The 23,534-nt window shown below is 28.0% G+C and overlaps 1 protein-coding gene across 1 annotated transcript in view; it reads left to right on the top strand.

The window, feature by feature from the left end:
* LOC142331414 (CDK5 regulatory subunit-associated protein 3) overlaps positions 1 to 22,927 on the top strand; it is a 48,050-nt gene extending 25,123 nt beyond the window's left edge. The window contains exons 9-11 of the mRNA XM_075377299.1: positions 1,182 to 1,353; positions 3,037 to 3,129; positions 22,789 to 22,927. Of these exons, the coding sequence (XP_075233414.1) occupies positions 1,182 to 1,353; positions 3,037 to 3,108 (244 nt within the window). The 3' untranslated portion in view covers positions 3,109 to 3,129; positions 22,789 to 22,927. The remainder of the gene's footprint in view (positions 1 to 1,181; positions 1,354 to 3,036; positions 3,130 to 22,788) is intronic.
* The last annotated feature ends 607 nt before the right edge of the window (positions 22,928 to 23,534 follow it).

The raw sequence follows: 23,534 nt of genomic DNA, 5'->3' as shown, positions 1-23,534 counted from the left end.
TGTACTATTATTCCGGATCTAAATTGTTCTTTAACATCATTAACTGCTAGTTCTATATAAATATTAAAAAGTAATGGAGATAGGGAACATCCGTGTCGGATTCCCTTTTTTATTATGGCTTTTTTCTTATGTTCTTCATTACTGTTGCTGTTTGGTTCCTGTTAATGTTAGCAATTGTTCTTCTATCTCTGTACGTGAACCCTAATATTTTTAAAATACTAAACATTTTATTCCAGTCTATGTTATCGAATGCTTTCTCTAGGTCTGCAAATGCCAAGTATGTGTACCATCTTTGTGTAACACATTATTAGATTTTAATTTATGTACCACAAAATTTTCCTGTATGCTTCATCTTTTTTACCAATGATCGTTTCTCTTTCCACTTCTGAACACTTTTATTTAATTCACTGTTCTTTTGCTAGTTTGAACTTCCTGTTTATATTATTTCTTAATTGTTGATAGTTCTTACTTAATATAATTTCTTTTATATATAACATAAAGAGTGATGTAGAGATACAGAAATCCTGTTTTTGTCACTTAGTGTGCTGTAAAGGGTCTGTTTTTTTCTTCTATGGATTGTGAGCAGCTTTAAAATATATTATACTTTTATAGCCATTTTCAAACACCTCAAACAGTCATTTTATTGGCAATATATCATATTTTCCTCCAAATTGAAAAGCACCTAACTAATACAGAGCCTTCTTTTTATGGACTTCTCATTCATTTGTTTCAATAGAAATAAATTACACAAATAAGATTTTCCAGCGCAAGACCTATGCTTTTACTCATAACTACTACTTCCTTTTAAATTCTTTAATATTTATATTTTTCAAATCAGCAGTAAATTAATAACTGTGTTTTAGAAAGCTAAATCTTTCTAAACATTTTTGTGGTTGTTATATATATTCTATTTGATTGAAATACATTTTTTCTGTTTATTATGAGGCTTTTGTTTGTGTTAATGTTAATTTAATTGGCTGAGTTCTTTTTTTGTACATTTGTTGTTTCATTTTTATATTATTGGATACTTTTATGTTCTTTATTATGTGAATAATTTTCATATTGCCTTGATATTAGTATTAAAAAATATTTAACAAATTAATAATTACATGTCTGTTATTATGGCAAATATTAAATGTTGAAGTGCACTGATTGTATGCATTGTTCTATTTAATGAATAGGTATGTTGATCAACTGACACAAAAAGTTGAGCATAAGCAAAATCTTATTGAGAAGATTGTTGCCAGTAGAAAAGCGGTTAGAGATAGAGGATTACAATCTGTTGAAGAGGCAAGAGAACTCACTCCTAAGCTTCAGCTTATCATTGAGAAAACTAAAGAATTGCAAAAAGAGGTAATGTTTTACTATTAGTATTAATATGTTATTATTTTATCCATTTTTCTGTAAATTATGCTCTGGAATGGTTCATTTCTGAATGTTGATTCATTTACTTAAATCATTCTGTGTAGTAATAAATTTTTCTGAAATCATGATTCACTTCCTGTTTTCAATATTATAACTGAATTATTTTAACAAATCATTCATGTTTCAACAGTAATAAGGATACCTGTAATTGAAGAAATTTTTTATCACTTAACTTTACTAACAGACTTTAAAAAAGGAGGAAGTTCTCAATTAGACTGATATAATTTTTTTAATGTGTCTTAATCCCCCCCCCCCCCATCACAAAAAATAAATCAATAAAATATCAATATATATTTTTTATTTTCCCATCTTTAATCATATAAAGGAAACACATATGAACTAATGCTTAATGAATCAGTATTAACAATTTCTTCTTTTTTTATTTTGTAGAGAAAATCCCTTTGATGGTCCTGATGTACTTTTTTCCAAATAACTAAAATTGTCAAAAAAACTAAAATTGTTATAAAACAGTAATGCCAACAATCATCTATTTAGACGGTGAAGATATTTTTAATTTTTTTTTTGTTTTCATCTTTGCGTAGTGTCTGTCAGTTTATTATATGCTTAATGATATTCGAGTGCAATCTATATGTTTTTTTTTAATTAAAAATTTCCTTGTCCAATATTAAAAAAAAATTAGTTAAAAAAGTTTGGGTAAAAAATATGGTATACATTTCAAGCCAGAGTGCTCCTAGCTCTTGTTTGGCTTAGAAAATGTGTATGTTACTACTGTCATCTAGTTTTGTCAGTTATAAACTGTTTATGCTTCAGTTCAGTATCAATTCATATTCTTTGAAACTACAATACACTAGTATTGTGTGACTGAAAATTCTCAGAAGATGTTTGAGTTTCCACTTCATGATGAGCATATTGGTGTACTGAGTGCTGATTCTGTAATCCTATAGTGGGGGCCAATAGTTTCTGACCGGATTGTTATTATAGAAGTGTACCGTACAATTTTCAAAGAATTCTATGTTCAGTTAATAGATAAAAGAGTAAACTTCTTTCAACAAGACAGAATACTTTCTCACACATCGAATGATTCACTAGCAGCCTGTGTTCATGCGGCTTTTACAGAAGAACAAACTTTCAGCAGAGGGTGATGGCCTCTGTGTTCCCAGATTTTCTAGTTGTTTTCTTTTCTTTGATGCTATCTGATGGATAGAGTTTATAAATCAAATCTCTACATTATAAATGAATTTATGCAAACATCCAATAAGAAATCGACAGCAACATTTTGCGTTGATGACTCTGTATGATCACTCATGACAAAAGTGCATTGCTGCACAGTGCACCTACTTCAAACATCTTTTGTAAAAAATATGGTAAATATTAAACTTTTTCTAATGTAGATCCACAATTTAATTTTTCTTATTTTCATTTCATTAGTAAAATATTACAAGTTGCATTAATAAAATATTAAATTCATTATTGAAATTAGTATTAAATTCATTTGTCATTTCATTAATAAAATATTAATTGTGTTTAGTCTATTTGCGGTTCGGTTGTAAGTTGCTCACCTGTTATTTTATTTGATCTAAAGTTTTTATTTTTTATATTAATTTCTTTATGTAAAACAATAATTTTTTTTTGGATTCTGAATTTTTACAGATTGAACAAGAAATATCTAAGAAATACAAGAATCGTCCGGTTAATATTATGGGTGGTGTTGCTACATTGTAATATTTGAATTAATTATTTCTGGTATGTAAATAATAAATAATATCTTTTTGATTATTTTCCTTAGTTTTTTTTTTTTTAACTGGAAATCATAATAATGGAAATTGTACTATCTTGCATATGCACCTATCTCTTATAATTTCCTTTCTGTATTTGTGTGGTAGATTTTTTACTAATATTTATGTTATGTTTAGGGGAGAACTTGCTGTTTATAAGAACGAAAATAATATCATATTAACTGTAATCTAAGTAGATGTGTGTTCTTAACATTGTAAAAAAATCTTTTTATTGGTTATTTTAATCACTTTTATGTGTAAAATAATTTTATGTATATAAAAACCAACTAAATATTAAAATTCAGAAAAAAATTTTAATTGATCTGAGCCGTAATTTTATTTTTAATATTTCTTGTAATATTGTCTATAATTAAGTGTTTAGGTTGAAAATGAATGCTTAAATAAATACTAGGCTGATGAACTAGGGTTTTGCAATAAATCATTGCGTAGATGTCTGGTACGAGTAAGTCTTAATTGATACCATTGTAAGCTGGGTGCAATAGTGTTGGTATTTTATACACCATTTGTATTACAGTCCAAAGAAACAGTATTTTTTTTATTAAAAGGATTTTAGATTTCTTTTAAAATATGCATTTAATCGTGATTGATTTACTTGGTGAAATGAACACTACTGTAATAAAGGACAGGAATAAGGGATGATATCTGTTATATATAAGGGATGACACTCACTGTTAACATATTAAATTCACAAATGAGTGTATGGCCTGCTTAAATTATATTATCCAATAGAATGTTTTCAAATATACGTTAATGTTAGGATAAATTATGTATGGCAGTATACTAAATTGATATTGTGTATAAATATGTATTATTTCAGCCCAGTGCAGTTGTAAATTATCTATTAAAGCAAACCAATGTGTTCAGTACAATATTGGAATGTTTTAAGCACTGTTCTCTAGTTACAAGTGAAATCTTCCTATTGAATAAATGTTATTATGTAAATATGTTTTATTGAGTCATCAATCATTTGACTGTTATTGTATTTTTTCCTTTGTATTATGTGGAAATCTTATCCTCAGCATGCTACGGCTTACATTTTCAATAATCTGTTTTATGTATTTCCATCTTTGTTATCTTCTCCAGTTTTTATACTACAACCCCTTTTATTACAAAATTAAACAGACTTTGGTAATTTTGGAAAAATATAATACCATATTTTTTATATTTATTAAGGAATGGAAAAATGTTAACTATGCTATTACTTTATCATTGTCCATTATAAACATATTTAATTTGTGGGTCATCCATTTAGTACATTTCTTTACAATATTTTTCTAAAAATTTTATTTTTCTCAAAACGAAGAGGTCTTAATGCGTTTTCATTTTGAATTTTATTGACTTAACTGATTTTCTACATTCTCTTGTAACACTTCTTTTCAAAGAAATCTATTTTTTCCTTTGAATTTTTATTACTACTTTTATATATTTCATTACCTCAAAGTACTACACTATATACCTATATTTTTAAGAATTTGCATTTTTAATCCTTTGATCTGTATTTGATACTAGCAGACTTTTTTTATCTATGAAAGCTTTCCTAGCATAGGCCAGTTGGCTTCTAATGTCTGCATTACTTATCCATTGTCCGTAATTTTATTTCCTAAATAACAAAATTCTTATACTTTTGTTATATTAAGTTCATCTTAATAATTATTTCCTCATCAACATTTTTTGAGGGTAATACATTCATCTATCTGATTTCTGTAGTAGACTGGCAGCATCTCTGCATTTCATCTGGTGGTTTTGGGATTATGTCCCGGTCAGGCATGGAATTCTTTGCAAGTTATAAAATCATTATAATCTATCATAGTAACTATTCTTGCATTAGCCTGTTGTTGCTATTAAATAAATAAAAATGAATAATTTTTAGATTAGAACATGATTTTTTGATCTCAGTGAATGTCATGAAGGTGCCACATCACCTATTTACACAAATATTACAGGTTAGAGATATTTTTATAAGCATAAAATTTGTACAGTTTATATAAAATATTTACTGATAAAATAAAGATCAAATTCTGATAGTGCAATGAACTCATTTTTGAAAGTTTTGGGGAAAGCAGGTTTGGTGTTATTATCAGCAGCTTTCCTTTTATCAAAATTTCATTGTTCTGAAATTAGGTTATGATTATATTCCAAGAAGTGTAAGTTAATTTTGCAAATAAACTAAATCGGTTCTTTTTTGTGTGAATAATACTGGTTTCTATCTGATGTAGGAGAATGGTATTACTTTTTTTTTATTATTTGAAGAATGATGTTATGTAACAATCTTTGAGGTTTTTTTTTATGAATTTTGGTTTAAATTAACAAAGATATCAGATGTTTTCTAGGTAGTAATCTTTTCATTTTATATAGATGCTTTACTGGCATATCCAAGACTATTTTGTAGATATGTTGATAATTACCAAGAAATTCTGTTGATCAGAACACAACTTTTAATAGTATTCCAATAATTCAACTGCTCATCTATGTTGTAAAGACATATGGGAAATTCTATTTCAAAAGAAATTTGTTTATCATTTTGAAAAAAATACTATACTATATTTTTTATATTTTTTAAGGAATAGAAAAATGTTAACTATGCTATTATTTTATCAATGTTCATTGTATACATACACCCGAACAGTTCACTGAACGATTACCAGATAAACCCAGCATTGAAAATTATAAATGATGGGTTCTCCTTTTTTCTATTTTTACTTTGTTATTTTTCTCAACATTCTGTAAAGAAAGTTATATTTAGAAACTGTTAAACACTTATGTTAATAAACTTACCCTTAGTTTATCCCTTAATTATAGAAAAATCCATTATATGTGGCACTGATCCTTTATGAAAATATTTAAATACCCAAATTCCTAAATTATTCAATGAAAAGTGAATGAATGCTAGAGAAAACAGGATAACTAAAAACCAAACTAGCATCATTGTTATGAAAACACATTTGAATTTAGCTGGAAAGAGTTAAATATAAGTATTCCTGAAATACCTGTATTTAATACTAATCATATGTTTTCTTTAACTAACTATTACTAAGATTATCGTATAATGTTAGTTGTATTGATGTAATGAACTCGGTAAAACATTTTATATTGAAAAAAGTAATAAATTTTTAATCTTTTGCTTCTACATTTAATCTTCTCCTCCTAAGTTGAAACATTGTATGTATAATGGTTCACTACTGAAAGAAATATTAATCTATTGCTTTTTTTAATATTATATAATCCTAGACATGTATATGTATGTATTTTAATGAGAAAGATGTGATAAGTGAAAAAATGGCAGACCCTTTATGGAAATTTAACCTGAGACTAAATGATCTAGAAATCTAGAAACCAAATTGCAGACTACTGCACTGTTTGACTAGCCTGAATGAACTGGGACTATCTGTAACAGCTAGGGCGTTACACTACCTGCTGGAGTCTTACCTATGGCTGAAATAAGAGAGGTACTTACAGTTAGAGATACTTTCTTTATTAATTGTTTGCTATATAATGAATCCACGTGGTATGCAAAATGAAAATTAAGTCTGAATATCACTTCCATTTTGGTGATATGCAACTATCTATTCAACTCAGTGAATAAGATAATGGGAAACCACTTCATTCCTCAGTTTCCCTTAATAAACCTGGCTTGGGTTGATTGTTATTGTTACGGTTTTGAAGATTGTTAAGATACTTTTTGTAGAGAATTGTGACTCATGTTAGGTCACATGCCACTGTTAATACAACATATACATTTAATGTAATGTAGTTCATTTTTTCATTTTGGAATGAGGGTGTTTGTATATGCAAATTCTGAAAGAATTTTTCAAATGTACTGATTAATATTCAAAGTATTTTAGTTACACATAGAATTCTAAACTGTAAGATTCAGAAATATTTGACATAATTCCATTATTTTTAATTAGTCTTTACAATTAGTATGTAGCAATAAAAAATGTTGAAGCTTTCAAGAATTTTAGAATTAGAATAGGTAGAATAGTAGAATGAATAGGTAGAAGTAAATTATTATAATACCTTTAGGTATATACAAGGTATGTATTTCTGCTCAGAAAATAATCAAACTTTATTTTTGAATCTTTATTAATAATTTTACAGATTATTGGTCCTTGTTCCCTTCAAAGTATTTCCCTCCCGTAGTCACACACTTTTCCCAGCGGTGTTTCCACTTTGTGAAGCAGTCCTGGATAGCTTCATTTGAAATGCCTTTAAGGTTCGTGACAAATTTGCTTTAATGTTATCAATAGTCTCAAAATAGCGCCTTTCATTTCATCAGTAATTTTAATTTCAAAAATAAGAAAAAATTGCAAGGAGCTAGGTTTGGCAACTAGGGTGGTTGAAGGAAGACAACCATCTTATTTTTGGCACAAAACTGACGAATTAACAAAGTTGAGTGTGTGGGCGCATTGTGATGGTGAAGGAACCATGAATTGTCTTTCTACAACTCTGGTCTCTTTTTGCAGATTTTTTCATGTAACCATTGTAAAACGCCTTGATAGTGTGCATGGTTCACTGTTCCACTTTCAGGCAAGAATTCAAAATGCACAATTCCATTAAAATAAAAAAAAAACTGAGAGCATCACTTTAACATTGGATTGAGACTGACATGCTTTCTTGGGGCATGGAGATCTTTTGCCAATCCATTGTGATGATTGAACTTTTGCCATAAACCCAGTATTCATTTCCTGTTATGATCCTTTGCAATGAATGTTTAATCGTCATGTCATTAGCTTGTTCAAGAGATTGCCGAAAAACATCCACTCGATGTTCTTTCTGCTGTTTGGTCATCAAACTAGGAACAAACTTTACTGCAACTTGATGTATGTTCAATTTTTCAGTCAGAATGTCAAGGCATGATCCAATTGAGATGCTAACCTATTCTACAACTTCTCTGACAGTCAATTGACGATTTGCATGCATGAGATCTTTGATTTTCTGAACATGGGTGTTATCAGTCATAGGCCTTCCTGGTCGAAGGTCATCTTCAATTGACTGTGTTTTTAAAATATGAAAACCATTCATAACATTTCATATGATCCAGAGCATCATCTCCGTAAGCTGTTTCAAAAGTTGAAACATTTCTGTGAAAGTTTCCTCCAGTTTCATGAAAAATTTTGCATTGTTACTCCCAAAAATTGCACATTACTAAAAATGGTACTAACATTTAAACATGTTGCATTGAAATAACAATAACACAAAAACTAAATGAGATATCAACAACCAAGAATGTATGGTTACAGAGGAGGTTATGTGCAACACAATGTTGCCAATCGCATGTCACTAAATATCTCCATTGGCGTGTAATTAAAAATATTTGGTTATTTTCTGAACAGACCTTGTACCTTTATTAATTGTTTTCTTCAGTCTTCAGACTTAGATTTAATGTAGCTTGCGTTTTTTGCTCAGAAAAATCAAAAAAAAAAAAGCTTGTAGATTGGATATGCATCAGTTGGTCTTGTATGGCAATTTATATTTGTATGGTAGTTTTTTCTTGTATGGTGTTATTCATGGTTTTTGTATGGTATTTATGGAGAGTTCAATAATTTAATTTAATGCAGAAAATATATATGATATGTTGAATCGTTATTTCACTTGTAAAATAATCATATTTTAACCATGTCTCTAGTTTCTAGAAAATAATTTAGAAAAACAACCATTTTACCATTTTGTTTCTTCTTAATTGTGTGGGAATGTAATAATCACTTAAGTCATCAATCATTCACTAGAACTTTATTAAGAAAATTTCATATTTGTTTTTGTTGTCCATTTTAATTTGTGTAAGTAGACCTTTCACTTCCTTGTATTATCAAGTTATTTATTTTGCTTTGCCTTACTGAATTGAGGCAGTATGAATCATATATTTTTTCATAACTTAGAATTAACTTCTTATTTTACAGTATCTATTCCAATCATACTTATGGTTGCAATGAATCCGAAGTATATGAGGACACAATTAGTTATGTAGCCAGTCCCTATAGTGAATAAAGTGAAGATGTCACTTGTAAGGCATGTCACATATCTTCTGTTATGCCAGAAATTTATAACTTATCTTGAGGGTAGATGTTATTATTACCTATTGGGCTCAGGGCATAACAGTAAATATTAAATAAATTTCCCTTTTGAAGTAGGATGATTTTTTTCACACTCTATAGTTAATATTAAATAATCAAACAATTAAGAAAAACTATTAGTAAAGTTTCTTAACTAACTAAAATTTCTTCCAAGTTTCCTAACTAAAATTAGTAAACTGTTCAAAGAACAGTCAATATCATTTAAAATGGGTACTGATCTCTGATAATGCTAATAGTATGTATTAAAACCCTACCAGTTGGTTTTTATTTGTATTATCTGTGGGAATTTGTACATTAATGTGGTATTTGTACTTTAATCATTGCCAATTTATCCTAATTTCACACCTTTTTAATCCCATTACACTTGCAGTTATTTTGGGACCATCAAGTTTTAACGGTTATAGTAACTTATCTAATCCTGGATGTTGTAAGTTGTGATGATTAATTATCTTCGTTTGACTGATCATGATCTCTAATATTACATTAATGTTACAGGATTGAATGAATACAAATTTTTTAACATATTGAATGTTTTCTGATTTTATTGTGATTATATTGATGAAGGATTAAAATATGTTATTAAGTTTTGGTCATAGAAACATTGGATAAATAATTAGAATGGTACATGTAATTATGAGTGTCTTAATCCACGTATTACAGTACCTTCTATACTAGGTGGTTTACATTAGTGGAATTTAAAATATAATTTAACAGTACAAAGGAATGATATGATTGATAAAAACATTAATTTATATATATAAATTATTTTCATTGTTTTGTCATTTGTCTTCTTTATATTTATTATTGTGTTATCTGACCTATTTCTTTATTTCTATTGTTTAAAAAATGTATTTTTTTGTGACTATACAAATGGTAAAGATGGAGAATGGAAAAATATGCTGTGAGTATGTGTGTTATATGACTGACTGTTAGAGAAAATATGGTGGACAATAGGAAAACATTTCTGGTGGAAATATTTCATTTCTTTCTTTTGTTTTATTAAATACTTTCTTCTTTTATTACAGAGCTTGAATTCATATCCTAAGATTAAATAACTAACATACCTACTAAACAGCTCAATAGTTAACAATGCTGTTACTGCTGACGTAAATGTATTAAAAATATTTTTGTATTTTGAAATAATCATATTTTTTTAAAGATTAACTAATTAATGATGTATTATTTCGGTTATTTTGTTACTGGAATAAGATCAGTTAAATTTTGCATGTTACTAAATATGATTTCATATGATAAAAGTAATTATTATTACTTTTAAATTAAAATTAATTTACTATGAGTTATCTAATTTTATTATCACTGCTAATCTATTTTTGTTCTTCATTCTTGTCAATAATAATCAGTGATATTAATTAAACATTTAAATTTTCATAACAACAAACAACCAAATGTTATATAATAAAATATTTAAAAAAATCTTACATAGAACATTTTGAAGTATTTTAAAACAAAATTTTAAATCTATATTATTAACATTTTACTTTTTTTTGAAACAAATACTAATTATACTGGGGTGTTTTAATACAGCTTTTAGCTTCTGTGATTTAATTAATTATCATTTGGGAATGTTAAATATTGGATTTTCGGCTGTAGAAATGTATTGAAAAACCTCTCTCTTTTTCCCCATTTAGCCTCTGGGAATTACCATATCGGTATTACTTCAGAGGATGAATGAGAATGATATATATGCGTGTAAATGAAGTATAGTCTTGCACAGTCTCAGTTCAATCATTTCTGAGATGTGTGGTTAATTGAAATCCAACCACCAAAGAAAATCGGTATCCACAATCTAGTATAAAAGTAACTGCCTTTACTAGGATTTGAATGCTGGAACTTTTGTCTTCTAAATCAACTGATTTGGGTCTTGAAAAACCTTTTTTTTTTTACTTCTTGGATCATTGTTAGGTATTGCTTCAGAGGATGAGGTGAATGATTTGTAGCTTGCCTGAAAATGTCATGCCTGACCGGAATTCGAACCCGGGACCTCCAGAAGAAAGGCCAAGATGCTACCACTCGTGCCACAGAGGCCAGCGGGTCTTGAAAAACCTATCCTACCTTAACCTAACCTTAATCTTAAAGGAAGTCTGGTTCAGTTATCAATTAGTATTGATTTTAATAATTTTAATCAAAATTTATAGCAATGTTTATTAATTCACTTCTAGAAACATAAATATATAAACTGTGGTCTCAAATTATATTTCAAATTTTTGAGAAATGGGCATCTACTGCAGAAAACACAAAATATTTAATAAGAAGAAATAAAATCTCTGTTAAGCTTTTGACCATGTTGGTTATAAATGTAAACTTTTTTTAAAAAGACTACTAAAGAAATTTTGTTAATAATAATGAGTTGTTCAGCGATTGCTGTTCTCATCATTATAATAATACTGATTTTTAAAAAAATCACCACATACATTCTCTGTCATTCGCATAATGTTCAGTGACTGCTGTTTTCATACTGATATCAGCCGTTGTTTTTGCTGATGATATGATTTTATGTTGGGCAGAGAAATAATGTGTTTAAATTGTGTATTGGATTTGATTTACGCATATTCATTTAGTTTATTATTGCTATTTGTGTATACATTTCATTATGTTTGAGTAATAGAGAAAAATGTCAGAATTTGTGAAACAGGTATTTGTTTAAGGTGCAGGATATAATAAATATTTTGATTAAAAAATTAACATGAAAGGAGTGGAGAATTATAACTAATTATTATTAGTTTACCAACTAGTAATGTGTATTAACATTATTTACGTGTAGAACATGAAAGTTTTTGTCATATATTTATAGATTGAGCAAAGTGAGATCCTGTTTTAATGCAGGCTTTTGGATTTGGTTGATTTCTTTTTTGATTAGTAACATATGTATTGTCTGACATATTTTCTGATTTTTATAAAATTTTGCATTAGGGTATGTAGAGATTAGATGGAAAATATATTGTAACTATTTTTCATAAAAAATTTCTGTTTCAATATGATATCTGCTATTTTACTTTGAGAAGGAAAATGAAGAGGTATGATGGAAAGAAAATTGAGCTGTGGTGAGAATGTGGTGATGAAGTTTCCATCACCAATTCAACATGTTTTTCCTTCTGTTCCTGCCATGGTTATCCTTCATTTCCAATCTCATTAGTTACTTCAGTCTTTCATGTTTTACTATGTCATTAAGAGTCTTAAAGATAGACATTCCTTTAAGTATTTAAATCATAAAAAAATGTTTAAATAAATCTAAAACTTCTTTTACTAGTTAATGTTGTTGTATATATCGAGAGATAATAACTTTTCAATAATTATAAAGATTCTACCTCTTTTCCTATATGACATGAATAAAAGGTAGTTAATCTACGGTGGCACCTCTGCCTTGTTGCTCTATACCTTTACCTTGTTGCTCTATTTGAAGGATAATACATTTAAAAAGTTAGTTTATGAATCTAACGTAGATGTGCTGACATACAAGAAGTTTTAATAAGATTTTAAATTTTATGAATTTATAAGATTTAGTTTTAAATCTAATCAGGTTTATCATTTCTCATTCACTGAAAATTTACATTTAGTATTCAGTTAAAAATGTTTTAAGCTTACGAATGAATTAATTATCTAAGAAAAAATTAACATTTTTTTTGGATTCTATTTATAGATTATTTTTTAGAAATATGGAAATAAGTTTTGATTTACATAATCTATTTTTTTAGGATAGTTTTCTTTATTGTATATACCATTTTTACAACTGGTTTACACAAATGATATAATTTATAAGAGATTCAATGAAAAATAATCTTCTTTAAATTTTGCTTATAATTATTAAAAAATTAATGTCATATCTTTACTATTGATTTTTTCCAAGTTATTTTCTGAAAATCTATTCTTTTTTTTAATGTTTTCAAGAACAGTAAAATAATTGCCGCTCTTTCATAAAAACTTTGTTTTTAATATTTTCAGCATTTAGTTTTTACCATACAATCAGTAGTTGCGTAATCCTTTGTCCTTCATTTGATAATTGTGTACTTAGGACACTTTTGATATGCTATAAGATTAAAATTTGATGCATTGTTATTGACCTATCTATATATGTAAAACAAGTAAAATAATTGCAGTACCATTTTGGAAACAAACTGTGAGCATTTGGAAAAAAGGTTTAAAATTTTAAAGTACAAAAGTATTCATTTTTATTTTTAAATGATTTCAAGGAAGAGTTCTAAGTTTGTTCATTAGCTTTTTTTTTCTATGTATGTTGAAGCCTTACCTCTATCAAATGTGATTTTGTTTATTTAAAAAAAAAAAAAGAATTATTTTATTCTGCGGAGAAAGTTTATCTGGTGGTCCCATTATAAGTTTTCCATATAATTTAAGTGGAAAACTTTATAAAAAAAAAATAATTAAGTTGACCAAATACTTGAAAGTGTTTTTAAATTTTTTCTTGACATTATTGGATTTTTATAGTATAGTAATATATATTTTTAAATCATTTATTATTCAAAGTATTTTTATATTGAAATTTAAGAAAAGCAGTTGGAAAATCTAACAAAAATATAACACAGAATTCACTCATTCCAGAGAGTTTTTGTCATGGTTGACATTATTTTTTAAATTCTTTATCAAGACGTAGGTTTCTTTTCTGATTCTTTTAAAGGGATTTTTTTTTGTAGAGAATGCATTTTTAAAAAATATTACTAGTGGACCCAGCAATGCTTTGCTATTGACAGAATGTTTACCACAGCTCAAACCTCACCAATCTAGCTACTATATAATCATTAAAAAAAATGTTTAAATAAATAACCTATAACTTATTTTACTATATTTAATGTTGTATATATCAAGAGATAACGTTTATATCGATCGTTTCTGTGTCAATATAGACTTCCTCAGACAGTTATATGATTAAATATTATGTTGTTATATTATTATTATTTGAGTAATAAAATGTACACTCTTGGGACAAATAATAATAAATTGTGAAATTTTCAGCAAAATTGGTTGAGTAGTTTTTGAGTTATTAGGCACACAGAAAATGAAGATTGTCTTTTATTTACGAATATATAGATATATAATTTTAATAAAACTGAATTTTTTTTGAGATTAGAATAAAATTTGTATAAAAAACAAAACCAACTACAGTAAAACATTAATTATCATAAAACATGTTGTTGCTTACTCTTTAATTTTGACTTATTAATGTTTGCGCTAAATTAGGATTCAGTAAGTTATTACTGTATCTATGTTGGATTCCATAATTGTAATGGTTATAGGTGACCTGTAATGAGACATTCATTCCAAAAAATGGCATAACCATTCTCAATAATTAATAAATATTCTTTAACATACTTATTAGGAGAATGAGAAATCAAGGAGAATGAGGAATGAAGTGGTTTCTTGTTTTTCAAGTCTTTTTTCAAATCTTTTTCAAGTCTTAAATGAGCTGGATGTATTGTTTCATTCCAGTATACAAAGTCCTTTGACATGCAGCTGACATAATAGAGAGAACCGCATAGTAAATATTATTACTCTCAGAGAAAGAAAATTTTATTTATGTCATTTGAATCGTAGGTGTCTAATATAAAAAAGATTCTGAAAAGCAGTAAGTTAATGTTTTTTTTCTTCAGATCAGTACATTATGCTCACTGCTTCTAATTGTTAGGAGAAAAGTTTATGGTAGTTGTTTTAAATCTGTCATCAATTTCTAGAAGTAGAAATTTAAAGAATTAAAAAAAAAAAATTGTTATCTAATTTTAAGTGTATTTTATTAAAGGTGGTTTTATTGTTTTTAAGAAAAGTTTATTTCATTTTTTAAATTAGTTAAGTAAAATTGTGAATTTTATATAAAAAAACTTTAATAACTTGTGGAAAATTAATGAATTTAATTCAATAATGTTAAGTTAGTCTTGTTACATTTTGGTTGTGATAATTGTAATACCAAATTACTAAAATTGCTTTATTAAAATTGATTTTATTAAATAGATTATTGGAAATTTATGTTTGAATAACTTAAATTATGTGCTGGATTGGTCCTTAATCAAAAGTTATAAAAAAGATTCTTACAAAAGTTTCAAATTTTATACTTTTCTAGTTGAAAAATTTCTTTATTGTGGTTTAATAATCACAAAAAAATTGTACTGCTAAAAAGTCAGATTAAACCCTGTTTGATTTTAACAAAAATATTTAATTTAAATGCATTTTGAGCAGTTTAATAAAAAAAAACTCAAACAAGAACACTTATATTTTTTAAAAATAAATGATAATATATATTTATATTTCAATATGTACATATCCATATAATATATTATATTATATACATGCGCATGTGTATGTATGTATATACATAAAAATTATTGTTAATAAATTACATAAGTAAAATTAATGCATTTTCAGATCAGTAGTTTGTCAAATGTGATAAACCATTGGTGTATTTAATTCTAATCTTTCCCTTTTCTTTTTTGTCTTCAGTCATTTGACTAATTTGTTGCAGCTCTCCAAGATTTCTTATCTAATGCCAGTCATTTCATTTTGGTATACCCCTACATCCTACATCCTTAACAATTTGTTTTACATATTCCAAATGCTGCTTGCCTGCCCAATTTTTCCCTCCTACCTGTCCCTCCAATATCAAAGCGACTATTCCAAGATGCTGTAATATGTGGCCTATAAGTCTGTCTCTTGTTTTAACTACATATTTCCAAATGCTTCTTTCTTCATCAATTTGCTGCAAGACCTCTTCATTTGTAATTTTATCCACCCATCTGATTTTTAACATTCTCATATAGTACACTTCAAAAGCTTCTAGTCTTTTCTTCTCAGGTACTCCTGGGAAGGAAGTTTCACTTTCATATAAAGTTTCGCTCCAAACATATATTTTCAAAAATGTTTTCCTGATGTTTAAATTAATTTTTGATATAAACAAATTATGTTTCTGATTGAAGGCTTTTTGCATGTGCTATTTGGCATTTTATATCGCTCCTGCTTCATCCATCTTTACTAATTCTACTTCCCAAATAACAAAATTCTTCTACCTCTGTAATCTTTTCTCTTCCTATTTTTATATTTAGTCATCCATCTGCATTATTTCTACTACATTTCATTACTCTTGTTTTGTTCTTGTTTGTTTTCATGCTGTAGTTCTTGAGTAGGACTTGATCTATGTCGTTCATTGTTTCTTCTAAATCTTTTATTCTCAGCTAGAATTACTGTATCATCAGCAAATGGTAGCATCTTTATCTTTTCACCTTGTATTGTTATTCCAAATCTAAATTGTTTGTTAACATCAGTTACTGCTAGTTCTATGTAAAGATTAAAAAGTAATGGAGATAGGGAATATCCTTGTCGGACTCCCTTTTTTATTACTGTTTCTTTCTTATGTTCTTCATTACTGTTGCTGTTTGGTTCCTGTAAATGTTAGCAATTGTTCTTCTATCTCTGTACTTGAACCCTAATGTTTTTAAAATGCTGAACATTTTATTCCAGTCTATGTTATCGAATGCCTTTTCTGGGTCTGTAAATGCCAAGTATGTGTACCATCTTTGTATAACACATTATTAGATTTTAATTTATGTGCCACAAAATTTTCCTGTATGCTTCGTCTATTTTACCAATGGTCATTTCTCTTTCCACTTCTTAACACTTTTATTTAATCCACTCTTCTTTCGCTAGTTTGCACTCCCTGTTTATTGTATTTCTTAATTGTTGTTAGTTTGTTTTACTTTCTTCATCACTAGCATTCTTATATTTTCTATGTTCATCCATCAGCTGCAATATATATCCTCTGATATTCAAGTTTTTCTACCAGTCCTCTTTGTTCCGCCTAAGTTTGCTTCTGCTGATTCAAGAATTTCCTTTTTAACATTCTCCCATTCTTCTTCTATATTTTCTACCATATCTTTTTTACTCAGACCTCTTGCGGTGTCCTCCTCAAAAATATTCTTTACCTCCTCTTTCTCAAGCTTCTCTTAAATTCCACTGAGTCATTGGACACCTTTTTTGGGGTTTTTTTTTACCCCAATCTACTACATTTCATTATCACTAAATTATTGTTGCTATCAATGTCTGCTCCAGGGTAAGCTTTGCAGTCAACAAGTTGATTTCTATATCTTTGTTTAATCGTGATATAATATATCTTATACCTTGCAGTATCACCTGGCCTTTTCTATGAGTATATTCTTCTGTTATGATTTTTAAACTGGGTGTTGGCAATTACTAAATTATACTTCATGCAAAACTACAAGTCAGTCCCCTCTTTCATTCCTTTTGTCCAGCCCATATTCATCTACAATATTTCTTTCTTTGCCTTTTCGAATGCTTGCATTCCAATCTCCAACTATTATTAAATTTTCATCCCCTTTTATGTGTTTAATTGCTTCCTCAATTTCTTCGTGTATACACACTCTACCTTATCATCATCATGGACACTTGTAGGCATATAGATATTAACAATCGTTATCGGCTTAGGTTTTGATTTTATCCTTATTACAATGATTCTATCGTTATGCATATTGAAATACTCTATTGTCTTCCCTATCTTCTTGTTCATTACAAAACAGTCTCCTTCCTGTCCTTTATTTGAAGCTGAAAGAGTTGCTGCCCTCTTTCAGGAATTATTCCTTAGTAGTTTGGATCTCAACAGATACCTCTTTGATATGGTTGCACCTTCAGTCCAGCTATACTGTATCACTGAGCACTCAAGCCCCCTCACCATCAGCAAGGTCTCATGATTCATAGACGGAGAACCTTCCCTACCTGTGTTATAACTGAGGTTTTTTTTATTTTATCCCTAAAGCAAAACCAAAACTAAATTTGTTTTCCCGTAGTAATTAACAAACCGATTTACAGCTGTTTGCAACCTCACCAAAATCTTTATTTCAGGTAAATTCCTTGTTTTATGAGTCTAACAAACAAATGAGTTTTTTCACAGAAGACTATTATTTATTTGTACATGTCTCTGTTTATTGTTAATATCATTGCACACAATTTGATAAGTATCATATTAATCATATTGTCACAAAGAGTTGTTGAAGTGAGTGAAATCATAGGTGTATGTGTAGTTATATAATTAGTAGTCTTTGTCATATAGGTAGAAGAAACATATTAGACAGTAAAAGAGTATTTTAGTTTGTTTTCTGGGATTACCCTTAGTAATCAAACAAGGTTTACTTTAGATTTATTGATGGATTAGTATGATATTTGAGATATCTTCTTTATTTTTGTTGCATTAATATCCACAGACTGTGTATACCTTGTTCATATACCTGTTTGGTTGACTGTTGTAAGAATTGTTTTAAATAGATCTTTTGGCATTTTATCTGTGTGTGTTTGAAATGTACGTATAGGCGAACACATTTTTCAAATTGCCAATAAAATTTTACGGTAAGCCTCTTTGCTATTAGGTTGAATGATATTTGTAGATTACAATTTTTAATTAAAATTTTTGTTTCAAAATTGTGACCAGGATAGTTGGGAAGAGCATCCATTGTTAACCTTAGGTGTGCTTTGTACAAGTGCAAACTACTTTGCAGATACTAAATTTATTATTATACGTCCAATGAAAAAAAATGTAAAAATATAAAAAAATCCAAAAAAAAAGATACATGGGAATATGATAGAAGTATTCTGTTGAAGTAATCAGTCAGCGATGTACGTTTGGTGTTCCTGAAAACACTGCTTGTAGTATTCTTAATACAGTAGGTCTCTCTTTAGTATTGGTTAAACTGTCCAAAATCAATTACGACTGACTGTGTCCATTTTGTATTTTAGTTTTGAAGTACATATTTTATTTACTTGAATATTATTTGTTATAAAAATTAAATTTTGGAGCTCAAAATTGTTGAACTCAGTATAAAATGAGTAAAACGTTCTATTCAAGAACTGCAAGTATCTCTAGATAATTAAAAGTACAAGAGTGTAGAGCATAGTGCATCAGATGAGATAACTGGTTCTGATCAGGCTTCAAACTAAATGTCTTCCACTTGGGAAGGCAAGGTCTTCATATGCTGATGTAGCTAACAGAAAAAATTTCATATCCACTACATTTTTTATGTTTTAAAATTCCTAAATATTAAATGACTAAATTTTTAATAAATTAAAATTTCTTTTCCATAGGTCTTTTGGCTAATCTCAGCTCCTTTCTCTCTAAATACTATGTTTGATAGGTTGGTGACTACCTACTGTTTTACAGAACACGCATAGGAGCACTACACATAACAGAATCAAATTTTGCATATTATTTCATTAAACAGGACGTTTGTTCAAAAACTTTAACTACAACATGAACATTGTATACATGATACATAGAAAACAATATATAAATACCCCCTTGAATGATTTGAAATTGTTCAAAAAAAAATTAAAAAGTAACATACTAATGAGACACTCCCTAAATTGAATATATTTGTATCATTTGATTTAATAAAATTTTTCTAACATTTTTAATGACAGGTATTGTAAAGATTGGCAACAATGCTGCTCAATATTCACTGTCTTAAGAGCTTTAAGATGGAGGAATTTTAATAATTTTATAATTGTATTTATATATGGGTGAATGTTATTTATACTGAAAAGAAAAAATTTTGTTAATTTAAAAGTATGTTAGTTAGTAATTTTAAAAACCTTTTCATATTTTTAACGTAAATAAATATAACAGGTCATCAAAAAAGGTTGCGGCAATTTAAAAAATCATATCTCAGAAATTACTAGAGATAATCAAATGAGTATTTTTTTTTTTAAATTTACAAACTCAAAAAGTTTTTTTTACATACCTCAAGAATGTTTCAATATGAGTTCTGTTGTTTTATCTTCAAACATCCAGCCGATAATCAAATTGGGGGTGTTTTCCTCTAAGTTGACCTAATTAAACAACAAAGTACTTTGCTGTAATGTTTCAACAAATTGGTGAGACCCCATACTCTCGATGAAAGATTCCCAAATTGTTGGATTGGTAGGGCCAGTTCTTTGCTTTGGCCTCTGAGAAGCCCAGATTTGACACCCCTATATATTTTTTTTCTTTGGGGTTATGTTAAAATTGTTGTCTACAGTGAAAAAATCAGGGATGTAAAACATTTAAGACTTACCCCTGCTGTTGCCACAGTTACATCACAGACCTGGGTAGAGATCGATTATCAGCTGGATGCTTGTACAGCAATTAATGGAGTTCATATTGAAACATTCTAAGGTATGTAAAAAAAAACTTTTTGAGTTGGTAAATTTAAAAAAAAAATACTAGTTTGATTATCTCTAGTAGTTTCTGAGATATGATATTTTTAAATTGACGCAACCTTTTTTGATGACCCTATTATCTAGTGCAGGATGTCAGTTAAGTTCAACTTCATGTCTGCAATTTAATTTTAAATACTAGCCGAATTAAAAAAAAAATTAACCATTTGAATTTGAGTTTAAGGCTACATAAGTTGGTTTTTTCAAGTTAATTCTCATAAAATTTTATTCATTAATTGTATTTATTTTTTGAATAGGTATTAATTATTTTGTAATTAGATCTAATTTTATGAGTTATTAATTTTATGAACTATTTACTTCCATGTTTTCTTCTTACTGTAGAGAGAAAAATATTTTATTTTTTTCCTGTTCCTGTTAGTAATAAGTACTTTAAAGATTTTAGCATCTACATAAAAACACAGATTTTTATGTATATCATATCTCTGTGTATATATGTGTGTGTGTATGTCTAGAAAAAAAAGTTAAGTTTTTATTGGGATAGAAACATGACTCTTTAATCCTATAAAGCACCTGCTTGTAAGGGCAAAAGGGCAAAACGAATTTGTCAAAGAAGAGTGCCCCCACATGTTGACAAAGGCACACCAACATTCAATATTTGAGTTTCAATAAAGAACCCTTAGCTGTATATGTATATGGTGTTGTTGAGGGTTTAGAAGGGTAGATATATGGGGATAGAAACTAAAGGGAGAGGTTGTTTCGACTATAAATCTATTTTAATTTGAATCCCCTTCTCTTGTATCATGACAAAATAGTTCAGGAAAAGAGGGGGTAGTGTACGAATGGAGAGAGAAAGCTTTGTTCATGAAAAGATATTAGATTCGACCGTTGATCTATTCATTAACAATAGACGTGTGTTATATTATATATTCGTGCGCTTGCTTACTTATTTATTATTATTATTTTATATTATATTGCTGCTTCTGATGGTACTTTCATTTCTCATTCCTTTTAAATGAGAAGTCCACTCATTTATTTCATCCTTTTCACACCCATACCCACCCACCACTTATATTTCCAACATATCATTTCCCCTTTTTAGTTCCTTGTGTATTACCTCTTGTGAAAATATTAAAAATTTTATATTACTAATTTATTAAAAATTAGCATTTTTTTAATTTAATTGGTTAGCAACAATTTACAATTGCAATAAGTTTTTTTATTTGCTTTTTTAATCTATTAGCTTAATTATGCTGCCTAAACTTTCCTGTACTCTGTAATTATATTATATCTCTGTTTCCATCCCTTGGTTTGTTTGTCTTTTAGCTGATATCTTCGTGTAAAGTAATATAAAATTATTTTTTCGTTACATAGTAAAAATTAAAAAAATCTTTAAAAATATATTTATGTTAAATACCATAACCCTTATTGATTTCTAGGTGACTGTAAAATGAATCATAAGTCACCCTCAAAAATGAACTTAACTACCTTCAAGAATAAAAAACCATTCTGTGCCATGATTACTAGGGAATATGAGGAATGAAGTGGTTTCCTATTGCCCTCTTTTGCTGAGTTAAATGTTCAGCATGTTGAGCCCACCGAAATGTCTTAACCCTGCAGGTGACACCTTCATTATTTTGACATAGAGTAAATAAAAAAAAAACATATTTTCTCAATTATTAAAATTCCAATTTTCAGAAAGTCTGCGCTGAATTAAAAACAGTTGTAAAACAGTTAAAATTTTAAAGAATTAATTAAACCTTTTTTTAAGTTGTTTCAAAATTTTATTTTATTTTATAATTTTTTTATTTAATTTAAAATAATGATGCCTTATTACAAAAAAACTTTTTACGCAACTGCCCAAAAAGGAGTGTAATTTATTTAGGGTATATGTATATATGTTTGTTCCACCATAGTAGTTCAGTAGCTGAACTGATTTAGATGTATGATCTCGTGTTGGTATCCTTATGTTACCAGAAGTATCATAGGCTATATAATTGTGTATATGTATGTTTGTTTACTTGTAACTAAAAGGCCACAAAAAATCATTTAAGATTCTAAATCGATAATCGACAGTATTTTCAATATAGATTTATTTATATTGAAATGAAAATAGTTGTGTTTTAAGATCTGCTGTGATGTTAAATGAATGAATTACGGCAGTAAATTTTATTAATTTATTTCCGTAACAGTCACGGAAATAAATGTTGTATATAATATATTTAAATAAATATAAAAAGTTTGAAAAGAAAATTATACTTTATACAAACAAAGTTGTCACTCACATGCTCTTTAATTATCCTGTATTAAAGAGCAACGTTTGATAGTTTTTTAATTTTTAATATTATATCTCTTGTTTTTAGAAACATGAAGGCGAGAAACCTAGAATTGATAAAAGTAAGAAAAACAGGAATGTAGGAAGTGATGTAAAGAGATTGCTGTTAAATGTGATCTGAATCTCTGGAGTAGGACAATATGAATTGTTATACTATTTTTCTAAATTTTCATATGTGGAAATGACTTCCTTGTATGCTTATTAAATTACATTTTTTTTTAAAATGAAAAGAACATAAAATTTTATTTTATTAATAACTTATGATATTTTTTCATATTTTTTTTATTGTTATTATTGAATTATTATTTATTGTAAAATTATTTTTTACAATCGTAGATTAATTATTAATAAATCAATATATTTAAATTAAAAAAAAAAAGGTTAAAAAAGGGATGTGCCTCTCCTTGTAAGATCCAAATATTTCATTAATTGCAATTTTATTTAGCTATAACTCTGAAGCCAATGAATATAAGTACCATTTACGATATATTGTTGAAATCCCTCAATGAGGGTTTATTTACTACAGTGAAGAAAAAAGTTAAAAAAAAGTTACTACAGTTGGGCTTTTTTTGGACACTTTTGGTCTAGTCGATTGCAATTAAAAGGGAGGTGCACAGCTAGATGTTACAACTGTCCTAAATCCAAAATTTCAATATCCTATGGGTAATCGTTTTTGAGTTATGCGAGATACAAAACTGTTCATAAGTACGTACAGACACGCCGACCTAGTCAAAATGGATTCACGGATGGTCAAAATGGATATTGCCGTTGAAA

This window comes from Lycorma delicatula, chromosome 10 (assembly GCF_047948215.1).
Source record: "Lycorma delicatula isolate Av1 chromosome 10, ASM4794821v1, whole genome shotgun sequence".
Lineage (NCBI taxonomy): Eukaryota > Metazoa > Arthropoda > Insecta > Hemiptera > Fulgoridae > Lycorma > Lycorma delicatula.
The sequence above is the reverse complement of the archived record's forward strand: the minus strand, read 5'-3'. Positions and strand labels throughout refer to the sequence as shown.